The sequence below is a fragment of the Odocoileus virginianus genome, chromosome 17, assembly GCF_023699985.2.
Source record: "Odocoileus virginianus isolate 20LAN1187 ecotype Illinois chromosome 17, Ovbor_1.2, whole genome shotgun sequence".
Taxonomy (NCBI): Eukaryota; Metazoa; Chordata; class Mammalia; order Artiodactyla; family Cervidae; genus Odocoileus; species Odocoileus virginianus.
In genome coordinates this window covers 19362643-19381888 of record NC_069690.1, presented here as the reverse complement: position 1 = coordinate 19381888, position 19246 = coordinate 19362643, and the positions used below count along the sequence as shown (strand labels likewise).

General features: G+C 52.4%; 1 protein-coding gene across 13 annotated transcripts in view; it reads left to right on the top strand.

Annotated features, from left to right (window-relative positions):
• Positions 1-19246, top strand: part of MYO18A (myosin XVIIIA) — a 100304-nt gene that overhangs the window by 10331 nt on the left and 70727 nt on the right. For all 13 annotated transcript variants that reach the window (XM_070478784.1, XM_070478783.1, XM_070478787.1 and 10 more), the window contains exon 2: positions 1552-2632. In XM_070478784.1, the coding sequence (XP_070334885.1) occupies positions 1552-2632 (1081 nt within the window). The remainder of the gene's footprint in view (positions 1-1551; positions 2633-19246) is intronic.

Genomic DNA, 19246 nt, shown 5'->3' with positions numbered 1-19246 from the left:
TAGAACAAGGAAAGCTCTCTCAACTCCACCCCCACCAGGTTTTTCTCTGGTCCTGTCCCCAGTCGGGTGTGCTTGGGGATGGGAGGAGGTTGGTACCATAAACACTAGAGCTCTGGAGCTAGGTTTTTCTCTCCGGCTGCCGCAACTTACTTCCCAAGGCTATATTTAGGTGTCGGTCTGGGGAAAAGGATGTGAGTTTTTCAGGATCCTGTTTATCCAGCAGACCCCACCCCACCCCCACCTTGCAGCTGTCTGTCCTCCGTTCAGTCTGGAACTTCCCCCTTACTTCCCTCCCTGCTTCACTGTGGGCGCCCAGGCCCTAGAAAGAAAACAACATTTGCCACTGAATCCTGCAGTTGCCACCTACTAGCTGTGTGACAACTAACATATACTTAATTTTCGGAGCCCCGTTTTCTCATTTGCAAAGTAGAGATAATGATACCTGCCTTGCAGGGATGCTGTGAGGTTCAAATGAGATAGTGTAAAGGGCCTGGCATTATGCCTGGTGAGTGGCAGTCATTAAATAAGTGTTGGTTCTTTGAGATCTGTCCAGCGGTGGCTCAGGCTGCTGCTTCAGGGGTAGCAGGTTTAGGAACGAGCCCAGGAGCATGTGATGTCTGGTGCCTTAATGGACTGTGGCTGTGGGAGGTCACTTGCCTTGTTCCTTTGTGTTTGAATCTTATGTTAGGTCCCAGGTTGGCTTGATGGCGTCCTTTTCTTAAAAAAATAATTTTATTTATTGACTAAGTTTTTGCTATGCTGGGTCTTCATTGCTGCATGGGCTTTTATCTACTTGCGGCGAGTGGGGGCTTACTCTGTAGTTGTGGTGCTCAGGCTTCTCATTGTGGTGGCTTTTCTTGTTGGGGATCTGGGCCCTAGGGCTCTAGGGTGCTCCGGCTCTAGGGCCCCGGGGCTTCAGTAGTAGCGGAACATGGGCTCAGCGGTTGCAATTCCCAGGGTCTACAGCACAGGCTCAACAGTTGTGGTGCATGGGCTAAGTTGCTGCACGTAGCATGTGGGATCTTCCTGGATCAGGGATTGAACCCGCGTCTCCTACATTGGCAGGCGGATTCTTTACCCTGAGCCACCAGGGAAGCCCCTCCTCTTAACCAGGAGGTTAGAGCTCCCAGATGCCACCGCTGTGTACACCTGAGCGTGGGTCTATCAGGGATTACAGGAAATGATAGACTTTGGAGTCTGGTCTTCTACAAACTTATCCCTTTTCCTTATTTGTAAAATGGGAGTAAGGATAGACCTAGCCATGGCATCACCAACTCAATGGACATGAGTTGGAGCAAACTCAGAGAGATGTGAAGGACACGGAAGCCTGGTGTGCTGCAGTCCATGGGGTCGCAAAGAGTTGGGTACGACCGAGTGACTGACCAACGACAGCAAGAACACCCATAGCAGTGTTGGGAGGGTCACCTCGAGACAGTATTGGGTGGGGCAGCGCCTCTGGCACGTAGCTGGCCCTCGTGAGGGGCAGTTGTGCCCACTGGTTGGCCACGTCTGGGCTCTGCTGAAATAACCTCTCTCTGTTTCCGTCTGCAGCGGCAAGGGAGGGGCACAAAGGCCCTGTGCTAAGCACCTGCAATCCTCTGGGGGTGCCACCCCTGGAAACAGCGCCCCCACCATGTTTAACCTCATGAAGAAAGACAAGGACAAAGATGGCGGGCGGAAGGAGAAGAAGGAAAAGAAGGAGAAGAAGGAGCGGATGTCGGCGGCGGAGCTGCGGAGCCTGGAAGAGATGAGCCTGCGTCGCGGCTTCTTCAACCTGAACCGCTCCTCCAAGCGCGACTCCAGGACGCGCCTGGAGATCTCCAACCCCATCCCCATCAAGGTGGCCAGCGGCTCGGACCTGCACCTGACGGACATCGACTCGGACAGCAACAGGGGCAGCGTCGTCCTGGACTCGGGCCACCTGAGCACAGCCAGCTCCAGCGACGACCTCAAGGGCGAGGAAGGCGGCGGGCGGGGTTCGGTGCTGCAGCGGGCGGCCAAGTTCGGCTCCCTAGCCAAGCAGAACTCGCAGATGATCGCCAAGCGCTTCTCCTTCTCCCAGCGCAGTCGGGACGAGAGCACATCGGAAACCTCCACACCCTCGGAGCACTCTGCCGCCCCATCTCCGCAGGTAGAGGTGAGGACCCTGGAGGGACAGCTGACGCAGCATCCTGGCCCTGGCATCCCTCGATCAGGACCTCGGTCCCGAGCCCCGGAGCTGGTGACCAAGAGGTTTCCGGCTGACCTGCGTTTGCCCCCGGTGCTGCCCCCGCCACCCCCTGCCCTCCGGGAACTGGAACTGCTGCGAAGGCCCACCGGGGACTTCGGCTTCTCCCTGCGACGCACCACCATGCTGGATCGGGGGCCCGAAGGCCAGGTCTACCGGCGGGTGGTTCACTTTGCGGAGCCTGGCGCGGGCACCAAGGACCTGGCCCTGGGGCTGGTGCCCGGTGATCGTCTGGTGGAGATCAATGGACTCAAGGTGGAGAACAAGTCCAGGGATGAGATAGTGGAGATGATCCGGCAGTCTGGGGACAGCGTGCGGCTCAAGGTGCAGCCTATCCCAGAGCTCAGCGAACTCAGCCAGAGTTGGCTGCAGGGCGTGGAGGGACTCCGCAGGGAGCCGGCCCATGTGAGTGTTTGCCTGGGCAGCCGGGGTGAGCGGGGACTGGGTATGCTGGCCTCTCCGCGTTTGTACCTGGGAGGATGGTTGGGGTACCCAATAGCTATCATCAGAGCCTAGCAAGTGTGAGGGGTGATGCGGTCCACTCCTTGGGCTCTGGGACAACTTATCTGGCCTGTGGGGAGAAGTGACCCGAGCAGATGTGATATACTGCAATACAGACTGTATGATACCTGAGTGGGCTTGTTTGTCCTGAGCCCTAAATTGAGGCATTGAGAAAGCTAACATGTGCCACTTCCAGCTATGAGAGACACTCTGGACTACTACTAGTCCAGACTGGTATGTGGACTAAAATAAAGGATTTCCATTTTTTATGGATTGGAGGTGAAGAAAAGATAAATTATTTTAAATCAGGTCTCACATGGGACGTCTGTAATGTGTGGCTGCTTTAGTAGTAGCTCTTGGGGAGGTGACTGCAGGCCTCCTTTTACCCCTGAGCAACTGAGGAGCTGAGCACCAGGTAAGGTTGCAGAGATAAGTAGGGGCCAGATTTGGAGGACCTTGTAAATAATGGTAGGAGTTTAGATTTTAGTCCAGTGAAATGGTGCTATTGTAGGATTTTCAGCAGGGGAGTGACTGGATCTGATTTATAAAGATCACTTGGGCTCCAGCAGTCTTTATTATCTCCTGGAAGAAGAAAAAGCACAGCCCTGGAAAGGCAACAGGGATCTAGCCTACAGAGATAGTATGACCTGACTGTCCCTGAGATCTCAACTCATATCCAGCCCACAAAAACAGCCATGGAAGAGGTGACATAGGAGCAGAAGACACTGAGATTAGATTCGTGAGCAGGTCTCTAGGGGAATGGATATCTCTAACCCCAGGGGACTTTTGATAGGGTGGCTACATATCAGTTTGAAATGTTCTGCCTAGAGACAATCCATGAGGGATAAGTTGGCTCTAGCCCTCCCTTTCTCCTGCCTTTGGGTTTTAGGATTGTCCGGATCTGGTCCCTGCAGCCTGACCACTGCATAGCCTGGCTGGGACCTTTCAGCACTAAGTGACTGGCCAGATGTGTCAAAGTCAAAAGTGGGAGGAAATGCTAAGGAAGCAGGCAGAGTCCCTGTCCTAGCTTTCTCCCAGGGAGGGGAAGTGAACGCTCTGCTGGCTGTTCAGTCTGGCAGCATCTCGGGCCTGGAGGGCCTGGAGGGCCTGGGAGCAGCAGAGTTGGGCTATGGCAGGAAGCACTGGGGTCAGGTCCCCGACCTTCCTCTACCCTGGGGCTGGTGGGGTCAGGATGCTCTGCTAGTCAGGAAAGGGTCGTGAGTTGGGAGGGAGCCTGTCATGGAATCCAGGGGAGGACTGGAACTCATTTATTCCAGAAACACCCCTCAAGCACCCACTATGTGTTAGCCATCAGACTAGACTGAACTCAGGGAACCACAGCCTGGAGGAAGTAGTCTATTTCAGAGCCAGAGATCATACCATGATCATACCATGGGTCTCTCTGCTTTCTACCAGGGTAATACTGCTTTTAACGGATGGAATTTTCTTCCTCTTTAAGAATGAATCCCCTCTGGGAGATTGTTGCCAGCTCCCTGCTGAACCACAGCACAGGCCGCTGAGGGGCCCTGGGCCTGGCATCCCAGATGCTGTTCAGTTTTGTCCTTATAGCACACGGATCATCCTGGCATCTCACATTTCCCCGCCACTCTCCCTTCCCAGCTAGCTGCTGCTGCCTCCTCCCTGGGGAATTGGATGACTCAGCTGTCGAGGCCCTGGGGGATCCCGCAGTACAGCAGGTACCCCTGAAAGGCCAGCTTGCTCTCGGCCCTGTGGGACAAACCCAGCTGATGCCCAGAGGACGTCTCCCTCTACCTGGGGGATCGGGCAGGGGAGGTAGTAGAAAGCCCCATTGTCAGGAGTCTGCTCTAGGAGACAGGTTCAGAGAAACCTGACAGGTTCAGAGAAACTCCTGTATCTTTTCCTACCTGGGTAGGTGGTGGGGACTTGGGCCACAGCAGAGAGGAGCAGAGCGAGCCCAGCATTCCAGTGTCCTGGGACGGTCCCCCAGGGCTGGTGGGGGAGTGTTGCAGCCTCTTCTGGGACTCTCATCCTTTATCTCCTCCTCTTCCTCCCACTCCTACTCCTGCTCCTTTTCTTGGCAGCGATTCTAATCCCAGTTCTATGCCAAGAAAAGAGTCTTCCCGCCTCCTCCAGGCTCCTGGGCGGGGAACCCTGACAACTCCAGCCCCACAGGGACAGCTCCTGGCGGCCACCCTGCCCATCAGGCTGTCCATCAACTGTGTCCACACGTCGCCTGTCCCCAGGGAGCATTGAGGGAGCTGGCTAGCCATCTGTTCCCTCTCGGCACACAGATGGGGGCCATGGGGCCTTTTCTCCGCAACCTCTTCAGAGGGCCCCAGGGAGACACAGCCCCATGGGTTTCCTTCTCACACGATGTGTGTCCAGAATGCTCGGTTCACACCTCCTTTGTGTGTCCCTGTGGCTGCTCAACAGGGTTCCACTGGGAGCAGGGGTGAGCTTCGGCAGTAGGATAGACTTGGGACCTCATAGGAATCACTTAGCTGGCCCGGGAGAAGCAGCTCTTCTGTGTCTTTCCTTCCACTCACCTGCCTATGAAATAGACATTTGTTGAGCACTTCCTGTGTGCTGGGGTCCAGCACTGAATAGCATATAACCCCAGCCCCAAGGAACTCACAGTCTGGTGGGAGAGATGCTCAAGCAGCAGGCAAAGACAGTGCCATTTGAGAAGCTCAATGACAGAGGCCAGGACATGGCCCCGGCGAGCACAGAAGAGGGACTTCTAGTGCAGCCTTGGAAAGGAATGAGGGAGAACCGATATCTGGGAGCGAGATGAGTGGAGTGGAGACAAGGGGAGGAAGAGGAAGGCCGTAAGACACATGTCAAGGTCTGGAGACTGGAGAGAATAACACATTTGGGGAATAAGACTGGGGGATTGTGTGGGGACAGGATTGAGAGGAGCAGCAGGAGAGGCAAGCAGGAAGCAGGTCACCAAGGCCCTTGTGAGTCATCTAGGGAATGCGAACTTTAACCTAAAGGCAGTGAAGCGATTTAATTAGGGAGTGATGGGAACAGGTTTTTGAAAAACCTCTCTGGCTGCTTATGGAGAATGCTTTCAGCTCTTGCAAGGATAGCTGTGGGGAGACTAGTGAGGGCGCTGTAGTATCTCAATAAGATGGACGGAGGCCTGAATTCGGGTAGAAGCAGTGCAGATGGAGAGACATATCCGACAGGAGCAACTGAAGTAGGCTCTGTTGTCTTTTTATTTATTTTTATTTAAAAAATTTTTAAAAATTATAACTGATATACAATGTTGTATTAATTTTTGGTGTTCAGCAAAGTGATTCAGTTATGTGTGTGTGTATATATATTTATTTTTTTTCAGATTCTTTTCCACTATAGTTCATTACAAGACACTGAATATAGTTCCTTGTGCTATACAGTAGGACCTTGTTGCTTATCTGTTTTATTTGTATTTATATTTGTTAATCCCAAGCTCCTAATGCATCTGTTCCACCTCCCGCTTTCTCCTTTGGTAATTATGTTTGTTTTCTATGTCTGTGAGTCTGTTTCTCTTCTGTAAATAAGCTTATTTATATCAAATGTTTAGACTCCATATTAAAGTGATATCCTAGGATGATATTTGTCTTTCTCTGACTTACTTCCCTTGGTATGATAATTTCTATGTTTATTCATGTTGCTGCAAATGGCGTTATTTCATTCTTTTTTATAGCTGAGTAGTATTCCATTTTGTGTGTGTATGTATGTGTGTATAAATGTAAATATATATATATATCAATCACATTTTATTTATCAATTCATCTCTCCATGGACATTTAGGTTGCTTCCTTGTCTTGGCTATTGTAAATAGTGCTGTTATGAACTTAGGGGTGCCCTGTAGTCTTGTTGATTGGCTTGTGTGGGAGAAGGAAGAAAGGAGGGGTCAAGTGTGATGCCAGATTTAAGGGAAGAGGCTAAGTCCTTTCTTCAGCTACTCAGGGAAAATGTTTTAGGACGTCTGTTTGGGGATCAGTTACTCAAATTTTCTAAAGGCAAAGAGATCCTTGAGTTGGTGAAATTGGAGGATGTATTGGTAATGATGAGGATCTTAAAACCCTAGTTGGTTCAGAATTCCTTCCTCCAGGTCCATGAGTCTGTGTGGGCAAGTCAATACTCTTTAAGAAGGGGCAGCAACCTGTTAGGGACTAGGACTTGAGAGAAGGGAGTCCTTTCTGTTTATATTCTCATTGGGTCTTCATGGGGGGCAAATATGGTGTCTGAGAATGGAGGATGTTTCTGCTGAGCTCAGAAAAGCCCACCTGGCTAAACCCTGGCCAATGTGTTTGTCCCCCTGCCACCAAGAGCCAGAGGAGCCGGCCTGCACGGGAGCCGTACCTAGAAAGCACTGCTCACTTGAGCTTTCAAGGATGTGGTAGGAGGGGAGAGGTGGGTACTTAAAGGAAGGTGTATCACTCCTTCCCGTCCAAGGCTGGTTTCCTGAACCCTCTCAAGCTGTCAGACATTTGCCTGAGATCTGTAGTCCAGTCTCTTCTGTTGGAACTTGGGGTTTGTACTGAAAGGCTGTAAGGCTGTAAGTTTCCTAAAGAGGTCATCGTGTCCATTGAAAACCACCTCCACACTCAGGAGAATCTGCAAGATAGCATTTATAGTGTAAAGAGCATGGACTTTGTAGCCAGAAAGACCTGTATTTGCTTTTTCCTAAAGTTACCAAGCTTTGGTGAGCTTTAGTTTACTTACTCCTTTAAGCTTTTTTAAAAAATTTGCTTGGCTGTGCTGGATCTTAGTTGTAGCATGCAGGATCTAGACCTCTGATCAGTTGTCCCATGTGGGATCTGGTTCCCTGACCAAGGATGGAACCTGGGCCCCCTGCATTGGAAGGTGGAATCTTAACCACCCAACTGCCAGGGAAGTCCCTCCCCTAAACATTTAATGAATCTGCTTAGGGACTAGCACTGAACCAGGCATAGGGAGATTAAATAAATAAAATGCAGTCTTTCCTTGAGGAAGCATAGACCTAAGTAAAGAAATGCAACCAAGTACCATAACTGCTATCACAGGTCTGAACAGCTCTGCGGTGGGGTGAGGAGGAGGAATCGGCCGGTTCTGCCATGGGCGAAGGGATGGCAATTAGGAGAGGCCTCCCAGGCAAAGTGAGCCGTGACCTCTAAACAGGCTCTATTCTTTCCTCCCAGAGTTTGAGAAGACTAACTCAGAGAAGTATGCATGCCCAACTAACTACAGTTTTCTCTGAGAAGGAGAATAAGACTGGAGCTAAAGGGAGACTTGTGTTTTATTCTGCATACCATGCTTTGTGGGCCTTTAAGATAAACATGTTTGTGTATTAGATGATGTCACTTATTAGACTTTCAGTTCAGTTCAGTTCAGTTCAGTCGCTCAGTTGTGTCCGACTCTGCGACCCCGTGAACCGCAGCATGCCAGGCCTCTCTGTCCATCACCAGCTCCTGGAGTCTACTCAAACCCATGTCCATTGAGTTGATGATGCCATCCAACCATCTCATCCTCTGTCGTCCGCTTCTCCTCCTGCCCTCAATCTTTTCCAGCATCAGGGTCTTCTCAAATGAGTCAGCTCTTTGTATCAGGTGTCCAAAGTATTGGAGTTTCAGCTTCAACATCAGTCCTTCCAATGAACACCCAGGACCGATCTCCTTTAGGATGGATTGGTTGGATCTCCTTGCAGTCCAAGGGACTCTCAAGAGTCTTCTCCAACACTACAGTTCAAAAGCATCAATTCTTCGGCTCTCTTTATAGTCCAACTCACATCCATACATGACCACTGGGAAAACCATAGCCTTGACTAGATGGACCTTTGTTGACAAAGTAATGTCTCTGCTTTTTAATATGCTGTCTAGGTTGGTCATAACTTTCCTTCCAAGGAGTAAGCGTCTTTTAATTTCATGGCTGCAGTCACCATCTGTAGTGATACTGGAGCCCCCAAAAATAAACTCAGCCACTGTTTCCCCATCTATTAGCCATGAGGTGATGGGACCGGATGCCATGATCTTAGTTTTCTGAATGTTGAGCTTTAAGCCAACTTTTTCACTCTCCTCTTTCACTTTCATCAAGAGGCTCTTTAGTTCTTCTTCACTTTCTGCCATAAGGGTGGTGTCATCTGCATATCTGAGGTTATTGATATTTCTCCCAGCAGTCTTGATTCCAGCTTGTGCTGACTTTAGCAGTAGTAAATGCTCAAGGAGATTAGTTCCCTTCCCTCTGCCTAGTCTCTAATACCATCTATGGAAGGTAATTTTACAGCCTCTGTGTTAATGAGGGGCTTCCCTAGTAGCTTAGCTGCTAAAGAATCTGCCTGCAATGCAGGAGACCCCAGTTCGATTCCTGGGTTGGGAAGTTCCCCTAGAGAAGGGATAGGCTACCCACTCCAGTATTCATGGGCTTCCCTGGTGGCTCAGATGGTGAAGAATCTGCCTGCAGTGTGAGAGACCTGGGTTCGATCCCTGGGTTGGGAAAATGCCAACTGGAGGAAGGCATGGCAACCCACTCCAGTATTCTTGCCTGGAGAATCCCCATGGACAGAGGAGCCTGGTGGGCTACAGTCCATGGGATCTCAAAGAGTCAGACGTGACTGAGCTCACACACACATGCTACTTGTGTTAATCAATCCATTCTAGTGCTCTCCCATTCTTGCTCCTGATAAGGTTTTCTTTCCAATAGGACTCCTAACACTTTTGTCCAAACTCTTTCTCTGAAGCTCTATTCTTTTTTTTTTTGTTTGTTTTGTTTTATTTTTATTTTTTTTTCCATTTATTTTTATTAGTTGGAGGCTAATTACTTTACATCATTACAGTAGTTTTTGTCATACATTGAAATGAATTAGCCATGGATTTACATGTATTCCCCATCCCGGTCCCCCCTGAAGCTCTATTCTTAAAGACAGCCCAGTGGTGGGAGAGATGGGACACTGGGTGCTTTCTTGCTTTTTCCAGCATTTTAGAGCCAGGCTTCTCAGACCTGCAGGTGTGGTCCTCAGTGGCCTTGCAGGGGACTGGCCAGGCAGGGTTGTCTGCATTTGGGAGAAGGCTATAATGGAGGCCCTGGGAAGAAACAGCGTGAGCCTCCTCATCCTGGTCCCCAGGACCCCTGGATGCTGTCAGGAGTGGGGCCCAAAAGATTCTAAGGGGAGACTTGAAACTGCTGCTTCCTGGTCTGCCAGGCTGGCTTCCGGGCAACAGTCTTTCCCAGGGGCTTCTGCTGGTGGTGGGGTGGTGGGGTACTGCCTGAGTTCAGTGTTCTAGAATGCCCTGTTCCTACTGCTACTCCAGGACATTTTCACTTCATTTTATGCCAGAGTTCCTGGAATCAGAGTCTCGCCATGGGAGAGCCTGGTTTGGGGGCTCAGGATGGAACCGAAACTATGTCCTTTTGGTTATGTGAAAGGCAGGTGGATAGGTTCAAGGATGCATGACCTGGTGAACAAAAGGTCTTTGGGAGCATTTTGGGGAGTTGTCTGTCCTGGATTAGTTGGGTGCCTGGGACCAGCAGAATAGTGTGGTGGACTAGGTCACTTCCATTCTGCTAGGTCTCCCTCCTGTCTTCAGAGGTCCGGTCCGCCTTTTCCCCAGGGAGATGCTAGATGAACGACAGCCCCAGAGTGCCCTGGCCACCCAGCCTGTGGGTGGTGGGCACAGTGCCCAGGCTGCATTGGCCTGGGTGTGGGGACATGTCATGGTCACTGGTTGTTTTCGTAGGCACAGCTTGGAGCCCTGATGCAGGGGCAGGGCCTTGATGGAGGTAGGCTGCTCCAGCCCCTTCCAGCCCTGGCCAGTGCCCCTCCGGCCCACCCTGATCCCCCAGACCACCTTGGCCTCCTCTCCCTTCTGATCTCTTTTATTTATATTGAAATGGTTCTGGAAAATACCAGATATGCAAACACCCAGACAGGGGGAGGTGGGTGAGGAGTGGGGTGAAGGGGGTGTGTGTGTGTGGCGGGTGGGAACACAAGTATTTTAAAAATGCTGCAAATCTCTACAGCCTTTCCCAGAAACCACAAGCACGCGTTCTGCCTGCCAGCAGGGCTCCCGCTGCCCCCCTACCCTGAGCTGCTGGATTCTCCTCACTGGAGCCTGGGGTGGGGAGCAGCGTTGTGGGGGTGGGGATCGGTGACCCGTTGGGGTGGGGGCTCCCCTGCTGCCTGGGCAGGTTGCCTGGAGCCTTCTTTGTCCATCTGGGCAGCGGGTACGAATGTGCCCCAGGCCTCCGCAGCACCCTGGGCACCTACCGTGCCAGACAGGCACTGCCAAGGAGTGGAGTCATCATGGTCCCCCACCCCTTGCTGTGCTGTTTGGGGGGCCCCCAGCCAACCCTCGAGTCCCATGTGGTATTTGGCAGCAGCTTCTGTTCTGTTAAATACAGGGGACAGTGTTAGCAAAGCTTATTTTTTCAGTCATTGGCTCTAGTTGGGTTGGGAAACTATTTCCTTAGACCTGGGTCACTGCTCTGGCTCCCTTCACCTCCCACCATATGTTCCTCAGACTCAGGGCATGGCATTCTGCCCCGGCCTGGCTCACCCGGCCACTCTGCACAAACTCTGCGGCAGGAAAGAATGTTGGGGGTTCACCTGGCTTTCTGTGTGGCACCCAGTACAGTGTGTAGCTCGCACCGGCTCCCTGCTGCTGCTGCTGCTGCTAAGTCACTTCAGTCCCGTCCGACTCTGTGCGACCCCATAGACGGCAGCCCACCAGGCTCCCCCGTCCCTGGGATTCTCCAGGCAAGAACCCTGGAGTGGGTTGCCATTTCCTTCTCCAATGCATGAAAGTGAAAAATGAAAGTGAAGTCGCTCAGTCGTGTCCGACTCTTAGTGACCCCATGGACTGCAGCCTACCACACCCCTCCGTCCATGGGATTTTCCAGGCAAGAGTACTGGAGTGGGGTGCCATTGCCTTCTCCGACAGGCTCCCTAGGTGGTATTTAATTGATCTGGTAAAGATTCAGTCTGAATAGAAATGCTTTGAGGGAAGGGCAGGAAAAATAGTAGCGAGGTTGAAGATCATGGTTAGCGTTCACTCAGCTTCTATTAGAGGCTGTTCTAGATATCTTCCACATATGAACTCAGTACATTTTCCCAGAAACCCTTTGAAGTAGGTAGTATAATGATCTCTGTTTTGCAGATGAGGAAATTGGATTACAGAGAGGTTCAGGTTAGGTAAGTTGCCTATGGATTCATGGCTACTAAGTGCCTGGTCAGGATTTGAACTCAGGGTACACCTCCTGGCCCTTCACTCCACATAGGAGAGCTGTGTATCCACAGGCATATGTGTGTGTTAGTTGCTCAGTCACGTCTGACTCTCTGCGGCCCTATGGACTGTATGCAGCCTGCCAGGCTCCTCTGTCCATGGAATTCTCCAGGCAAGAATACTGGAGTGGGTGGCCATTCCCTTCTCCAGGGGATCTTCCCAGGATGAAACCCCGGGTCTCCTGCATTGCAGGCAGATTCTTTACTGTCTGAGCTACGAGGGAAGCCCTGTGTATCCATATATCCATGTATATATCCATACATCTACATAAGGTAGAGGAAGGCAGTCTCTGGGTATCCTTATACATCCACTGCCCAGGCCAGGCCTGGGCCTTCTGGTTCCTGCTCCTGGGTCCCTAGAAGCCTCTTCCCCAGAAGGAAAGGGGGAGCCAGGGGGGAGACTGGCCTCTCACGCTGTGTGGATGCTACAGAAGGGTGTGACTGTTGCTCTCAGCCTCTCTGGAAGATCCACCTGAGGAAGGGGCAGCAGGCAGGATTCAATCTTTTTTTTTTTTCTGATGTGGACCATTTTAAAAGTCTTTATTGAGTTTGCTGCAATATTGCTTCTGTCTTATGTTTTGGTTTTTGGGTGCTGACCCGTGTGGGATCTTAGCTTCCTGACCAGGGATTGAACCCATGCCCCCTGCATTGGAAGGTAAAGTCTTAACCACTGGACCACTGGGGAAGTCCTGGGATTTAACCTTGTGGGAGCTGGGAGAGGTACTAGAAAGCCTGAGGGAAGCCATGGGAAGAGAAGTGTCTTGGCAGCCTTTGGGTTCCGTCCCCTGGAGTGGGGGAGAGGTGTTCATTTGCCCCTTATACATCTTCTGCTGCTAGATGCTGGAGGCCAGGCACATTGCCCCCTCACCTTTTTGGCTCTCACTGACATGCTGGTACTGACCTCTGTAGCCCTTAGCGTAGCAAGATCCCAGAATGTCGCCTCTGAGCAGGAGCAGGTCCTCTTATTTTATACGGGAGTGAGCATGTTGTTTTCTAGCGTGCCCTGTGGGCCAAAGGTGAGGAGGACCGCGGCCCGGCACAGTGCCTGGCAGGTGGCGGGCGTGCAACTCAGCGTTCTCACTGGCTTCTACTGTCGAGTCCCCGCTGTTTCTTTTGTCTATAGTGCTTTTTCCATATATTCATATATTCATTCATTCATTTCCACCCCCATATATTCATACATACACACCGGCCCTGGTTTGAATATCATGTCCCGAGGGAAACCTTCCCTGGTCCTCTCAGACCACATCAGGTCTACACTGCCCTCCTTCTCCTTCACAGCCTGCATCAGGATTGTAATGAATTTGTTCTCATTTCTGCCGTGCTGGAGCGCTTGAGAGGGGTGGATATTTCGTTGAAGGAAAGAAGATGGTTCTCGAGTCAAACTGGTTTCCTTGTTCAGCGCAGTTCGGGTCTCCTAGAACCCTCCCTGCTGCCCGTCCCCTGCGACTCGTCTGCTCTGCGCTCTGATGCTCAGCGTCCCTCGCAGGAGTGGAGGCGAGATGGGACTAGACAGCCAGGAGCAGGGGCCTGGGAGGGGGCTCTGGGAGGAGGGTCGCTGGGACAGCCTGCCCAAGGAGGCACCGAGCGTGGGTGAGAAGCAGATTCGGGGTCACATGGGGTCACATGGTGTCCAGCCCAGGGGGCCTGGGAGGAATGTGCCTGTCTTAGTGGCTGCAGGTCTCTGAGGGGGTGGAGCATGGCCCGGCCAGGGCACAGGGCGCCCTCTTCCCTTCTGCTTTCCCTGGGCTGCCTGAGTGTTGGAATGTTGGCAGGCTGGGAAAGTTCACAGCAAGGATTTTTCCCAGTCAGGGCGACAGATTCCAGCTGGAGCCTGGGGACAGCTCCCCCGTGGGCAGGGGCTACCGGAGAGACTGGTTGGGGGGGTGCAGGCAGAGGTGGGACAGCCCCAACTGCTCTGCGCTTGGGGCCCGGACTTGGTTCCCATCCTCTCTGGGAGATGCAAGGGGGGCCCAGCGAGGGGACAGCCGGGCTCCTGGAGAAGTGGTGGGAGGCCTTGGGGACCAGAGACCTCACCTCAGCAAGGCAAGAACATGGCTGGTCTTATCCTCCAAACCCTCACTTCCTCCAGTCGGCGCATGCATCAGGAAGAGGTACCGCCTCGAATTCCATCCTCAGGTGGGGCTGCATCTGCTCAGACCCAGGTTCTCTGGCCTCTAAGGACCACCAGCCTTGGCACGAGGTAGCATTGCTGAGTTTGTCACCTGTATCTCTCCTCCACCTCGCAGGGGCCCCATAGCTATCTCCAGGGTCTGGTTCCCTTTCTTAGTGATCTTTCCAGCCCCTCTGCCCTCTGATCTCAGTTCTGCTGGCTCCTCCCTCCCACTCCCATTTCTGCAAGGAGCTGACTCACTTCCTTCCTTCCCCACCAGCTTCTCTCACTGACAGGCCCTAGGGCAAGCGGGTACCCACAGGGAGCAGGGGTCTCTCACAGGGCACTTCCTGGGCTCCCTTCTCTGTCAGCAGGACTATGAGGCTGCCCCTGGCTCTGGGCAGAGGAGGGCTGGAGGCAAGGTGGACCGGGGATGGGCCTGGCTCTGGGCCATAGGGAAGACCGGGTACCAGCGCCCGGAACCCTGGGACAGTCAGGGTGGGACATTGGGAAGCCTTGAGGAGCACCTGAGCCCCCTTACCCTGGGGCGGGCTTGGTTCTGGGGAGAAGAAAGGCTGATGACATCATCCCTGGGATCAAGAAGCCTGTGCTTTCTCTAGAACAGAAGACATCTGCGAAAAGATAGATCTCAGCCCGGAGTGGCGCGGGCCGGAGGCCAAGCAGTGACAGCACTCGTCAGGCGGCACAAGACGGTCATGGCTGTCTGTGACACCCGGTTTCACGGCCAGCCCCATCCCATCAAGGGGGAGTGCCTGGAGAGTCCCGAGGAGCCTTCCAGGGACAAGGCGATGGGAGGGGCCTGATAGAATGCCCTCGTTAGCTCCTCTCTGTGTGCTGGTTTGGTTGTGGAGCTGCCTGCAGAGGCACCGGCTTTGGGGCAGTGAGAGATTTCCTCTCCGGGTGGGCTGGCATCTTCTGTCTCCCCTGGAGCCTGTGTGCCTGGCACCGCGGGCACGGGGGACCCAGCCTGCACTGGGCCTGCGGCAGCCTTGCCTCCTCTGCAGGCGGCCTAGGTTACCTAAAGGACACGGGCACAGGGTGAGGTCAAGGCCCCACTCACTTGGCGGTGCCTCAAGATCAATAGAGGCGAGAGGCAAGCCGGGCGCCCCGCCTGAAGAGCCTGGGGGGCGGGGGCAGCTGTGGGCTGTCTTCCTGGAATCCAGTGGCCAGCAAACATCCTCATTCCCCTTTGTGCTTGGCCTTGCCTGGCGGAGCCCCCACTTTCTCTGGCAGTCCCCGGTGAGCCTGATTCTGGCTTCAGGATTTCTGGACAGTGACAGGAGGTTCTTATCTAGGTGAAGTTGGGGGTGGCAGGCAGGAATGAGGCTAGGTTTGGAGAAGGTGAGGGGTACCAGCCTGAACACCTCGCTTGGGAAAATGCCCTCAGCCTGCCTTGTGGGAGGTGAACCACGCTGCCCAGGCCCATGGATGCCTGCCCGCATGCCTCTCAGGCAGGCATCTGTGTGCCTGGGCAGGGCGGTTCCCCTCCCCGCACCCATCATTACTTGGCCCTGACTTGGGGAGAAGAATCAGGTTTTGTGACGGGACACCCAGCTTGGAAATGGCTTGTACACATACACACACACACATACACACACTCACAGCAGAATTTAGTCTGGGTTGTCCTTTTTACCCAGACCCTTCCAAAGCATTTTTGCCATGAGTCCTTCTAACCAGCCGTCACCTTCTCTGTGCAGAGGCCGGCTGGCCTCAAACCAGAGGACTTGGTTTCTAGGGCAGAAGAAGGCACAGTTTTCCTGTTTTTTAATCAGGGCCCTAGGTTCCCCACCCAACCCCTGTGTCTTCCTTAGACTACTGGTTTTGAGGTCTCTTTCTGTGCCTCTGAAAGGAGGAGCCCCTGCTGTAAAGAGTCTCCCATCCTCCCTCCCCACCCGTTCTCTTCAAAATCCCCAAACTGCAGCTCTTACTGTTCTGTAGGAACAGATGCTTGGCAGATCTGAAGTTGGTTGGGAGGGCTGGTTTTGGCTGCAAGAACTGCTTTCAGCTCATTTGGGGGAGGGCGGCGTGGGCAGAAGGGCCCACACATAGAGATTTGTATGTGATTGTGTGTGTTGTTAACACATTGGTACCGGGCACAGTACGGACTCTGGAGCCGACTGCCTGGGTTTGAATCCTGGCCCTGCTGCTTACTAGGTGTATGTGCTCAGTCCTGTCCGACTCTTCATGACCTCGTGGACTGTAGCCCACCAGGCTTCTCTGTCCATGGGATTTCCCAAGCAAGAGTACTGGAGTGGGTTGCCATGTCCTCCTCCAGGGAATCTTCCCAACCCAGGGATTGAACCTGCATCTCCTGCATTGCAGGTGGATTGTTTACTGTTGAGCCACCAGGGAAGCCTCACTGGGAAACCCTGGGCAAATTAATTTCTCTGTGCCTCATTTCCTCATCTGTAAAATTAGAATAATAGTACTCTCCTCATAATGCTGTTTTGAGGATGAATGAATTAATACAAGTCACTCAGAACAGTGTCACGTCATTATCATCTGTCTCTGATGGCTGAGAAGCTCTTGATACCTGGGAGCTTGATGGGCCATCTGCCCACAGGGATGCCACAGCCTGTTGACAGCTCGGCTCTTGGCAGGTGGGGGGAGGGGTTTGCTCTTCTCAGGATGATGCCTTTGCTCCTGAGGGCTTCCAGGTGGTTGGTGTTCAGTTGCTCAGTCGTGTCCAACTCTTTGCAACCCCGTGAACTGCAGCATGCCGGGCTTCCCTGTCCTTTACCATCTCCTAGAGCTTGCTCAAACTCATGTCCATCGAGTGGGTGATGCCATCCAACCATCTCGCCCTCTGTCGTCCCTTTCTCCTCCTGCTGTCAGTCTTTCCCAACATCAGGGTCTTTTCCAATGAGTCAGCTCTTCCAGGTGGAGATAGGGAAATAAGGTCCAGGCGGGACCTCACGCTTACACAGGGCCACAGAGTAGCCTCAGAGTGGGATTGCTTTGCCCTGAGCATCCACTGTCATCTGTAGTTTGCTGTCAGCTTTTGAAGCTCTGATCCTTTTCCTGTGACTTCTTCCAGTCAAATTCTTGGCTGATACTAGTACCTTTCTAAGGCCAGGCTTCCTTCTACCTATTTGTTTTCCAGTTGAACAAACTCTACTTTTTTGTGGTCTCTTTACAACTCAGTGTATTTCTCTACACCTGCCTTGCCTCTGACAGCCCATGTGGATTAAGGCTAACAGGAATTGAGGCATATGGGACTTTTCAAGTGGTCCAGTGGCGAAGGCTATATGTGTCCTTCCCCACTAGACAAGGGGGCCTGGGTTCGATCCCTCATCAGGGAACTAGATCCCACATGCCACAACTAACAATCCTGCATGTCACAGTGTGGCAATGAAGATATCATGTGCTCCAACTGAGACCAGGCACAGCCAAATAAATACATATTAAAAAAAAAAAAAAGAGTATTGTGGCACAGAACAGAGAGGCAGCCCTGACCCACCAGTTCCTGGGTCTGCTCTCTGCTCCTTCCTTCACACATAGGAGTTTGCCCATGCACTCACACCTTGAATTTTCTAGCTACTGTGCAAAACTTTTCAAGTGAAGTGCCTGTGACAGAATGTGTTAGCAGTAGATCCATGCCTTGTTGCCTTGTTCCTCCCGAGGGAGCTTGTTGGAGCCTCTCTAGCATGATGAGGGTGCCCCAGAGTCCTCTCTCCACTCTGTCCTCCTCCCGACCCTCATCAATAGCTTTATCCAGATGGCATTGCAGGGAGGTGTCCAGCCATGGTCCCCACTACTCCAGGGCAGACCTCCTGGCTTTCTGCTCAGTACAAGACTTCATTGCCTTATTTGCCCTCAAGAGTTCAGGGTTCTGCTGGCAATTCTCCTTCTGGGAGCACTAACATCAGACGAGTCCAGCAGCCGGTGATGTGGGGAAGCCCTCAGGCCACTACATTCCAGATGTCTTACCCGTGCATGGTCCAGAGACTGCAGAAACAAGGAACGATTGTGTGGCACTGAGGGGCTTTCTCCCAGGCCTGGGATGCCTTGGGGTGGGGGCTGGCTTCCATTCAGCCTTTCCTTTTCAGCCCCTTGGCATCTGGCTTCTGCTTCCAGGCTGGGGTTCAATTGTGGCTACCATCCCTTCCTCCACTTCTCTCTGAAGCCTGGAGGTCAAGGCAAAGCACATGGGGACAGGAGTCTAAGCTGACTCTGGGTCAGGGGTGGGAGAGAACAGCAGGGGGTCAGGGACAATGCCTGAAGGAGTCTTTGTCAGGGACGACAAAGACTTTGTCAAGGGCAAGCTGAACAGGGATCCTCTGGACCAGACCTCCCCAGTAGAATCTGCAGAGTGATAACTGTTCTGTCATCTTTGCTCTCCAGCTTGGTAGCCGTTAGCCACACGTGGTTATTGCCTACTTGAAATGTGGCCAGTGTGACTAAGAACTGAATTTTAAACTTTATTTGATTTTTAATTTAATCAGAAACATTCCTTTGTTTCAGTTTAAATAGCCACACTTAACTAATGGCTGCCACGTTGAATAGGGCATCTCTAGATAGCTCATTCAGGAAGAGATGGTAGAGTGGTCTGGAAGCTTGTCTCCTCTTGCAGCCCCCGTGGTGAGTCTGGGCGGGGGTTGTTTTCCCTTCCTCCTAGGAAGGAGGGCTTGTCCTCTTGGGCAATTTCTACACTTCACCAGCTCAGGAATCCTGATGCCCCAGGGCCAACAGGTCCTGGCCGTGTGCCACCACAACTGTGGTAGCGCTTCCCCAGCTCACCAAGCATGTTTTCTGCCCAGCCTGGTAACACACAGGCACTCACATGCCCCAGTGGATTTGGCCAGGGCTCTTAACGTGGAGGTGGTAGGTTGGTAGGAAAAGTAGAAGCATTTGCATCTTCCTTCCTGCTTCTATGGAGTTTGGATCTGTGCTTTATTTTGACTTCAAAGGGTTCTAGCAATAGGCCCAATAGAGGTCCCCAAAGGTGAACACATAGATCCTCAAACATTTGTTGAATGTCCAGTGTTTGGAAGACACTGAGGTTTAGCTGAAGGAACGACCCTGACTTTGAGAATAAATAGCGCAGGCTTCCAGCTCACACCCCGGGAGACCTCACTGATATTTTATTTAAACTGGTGTGTCTGACCCTTAAACCGGGTTTCCTTTTTTTTCTCCTGTGCACATAGAGAAGAGT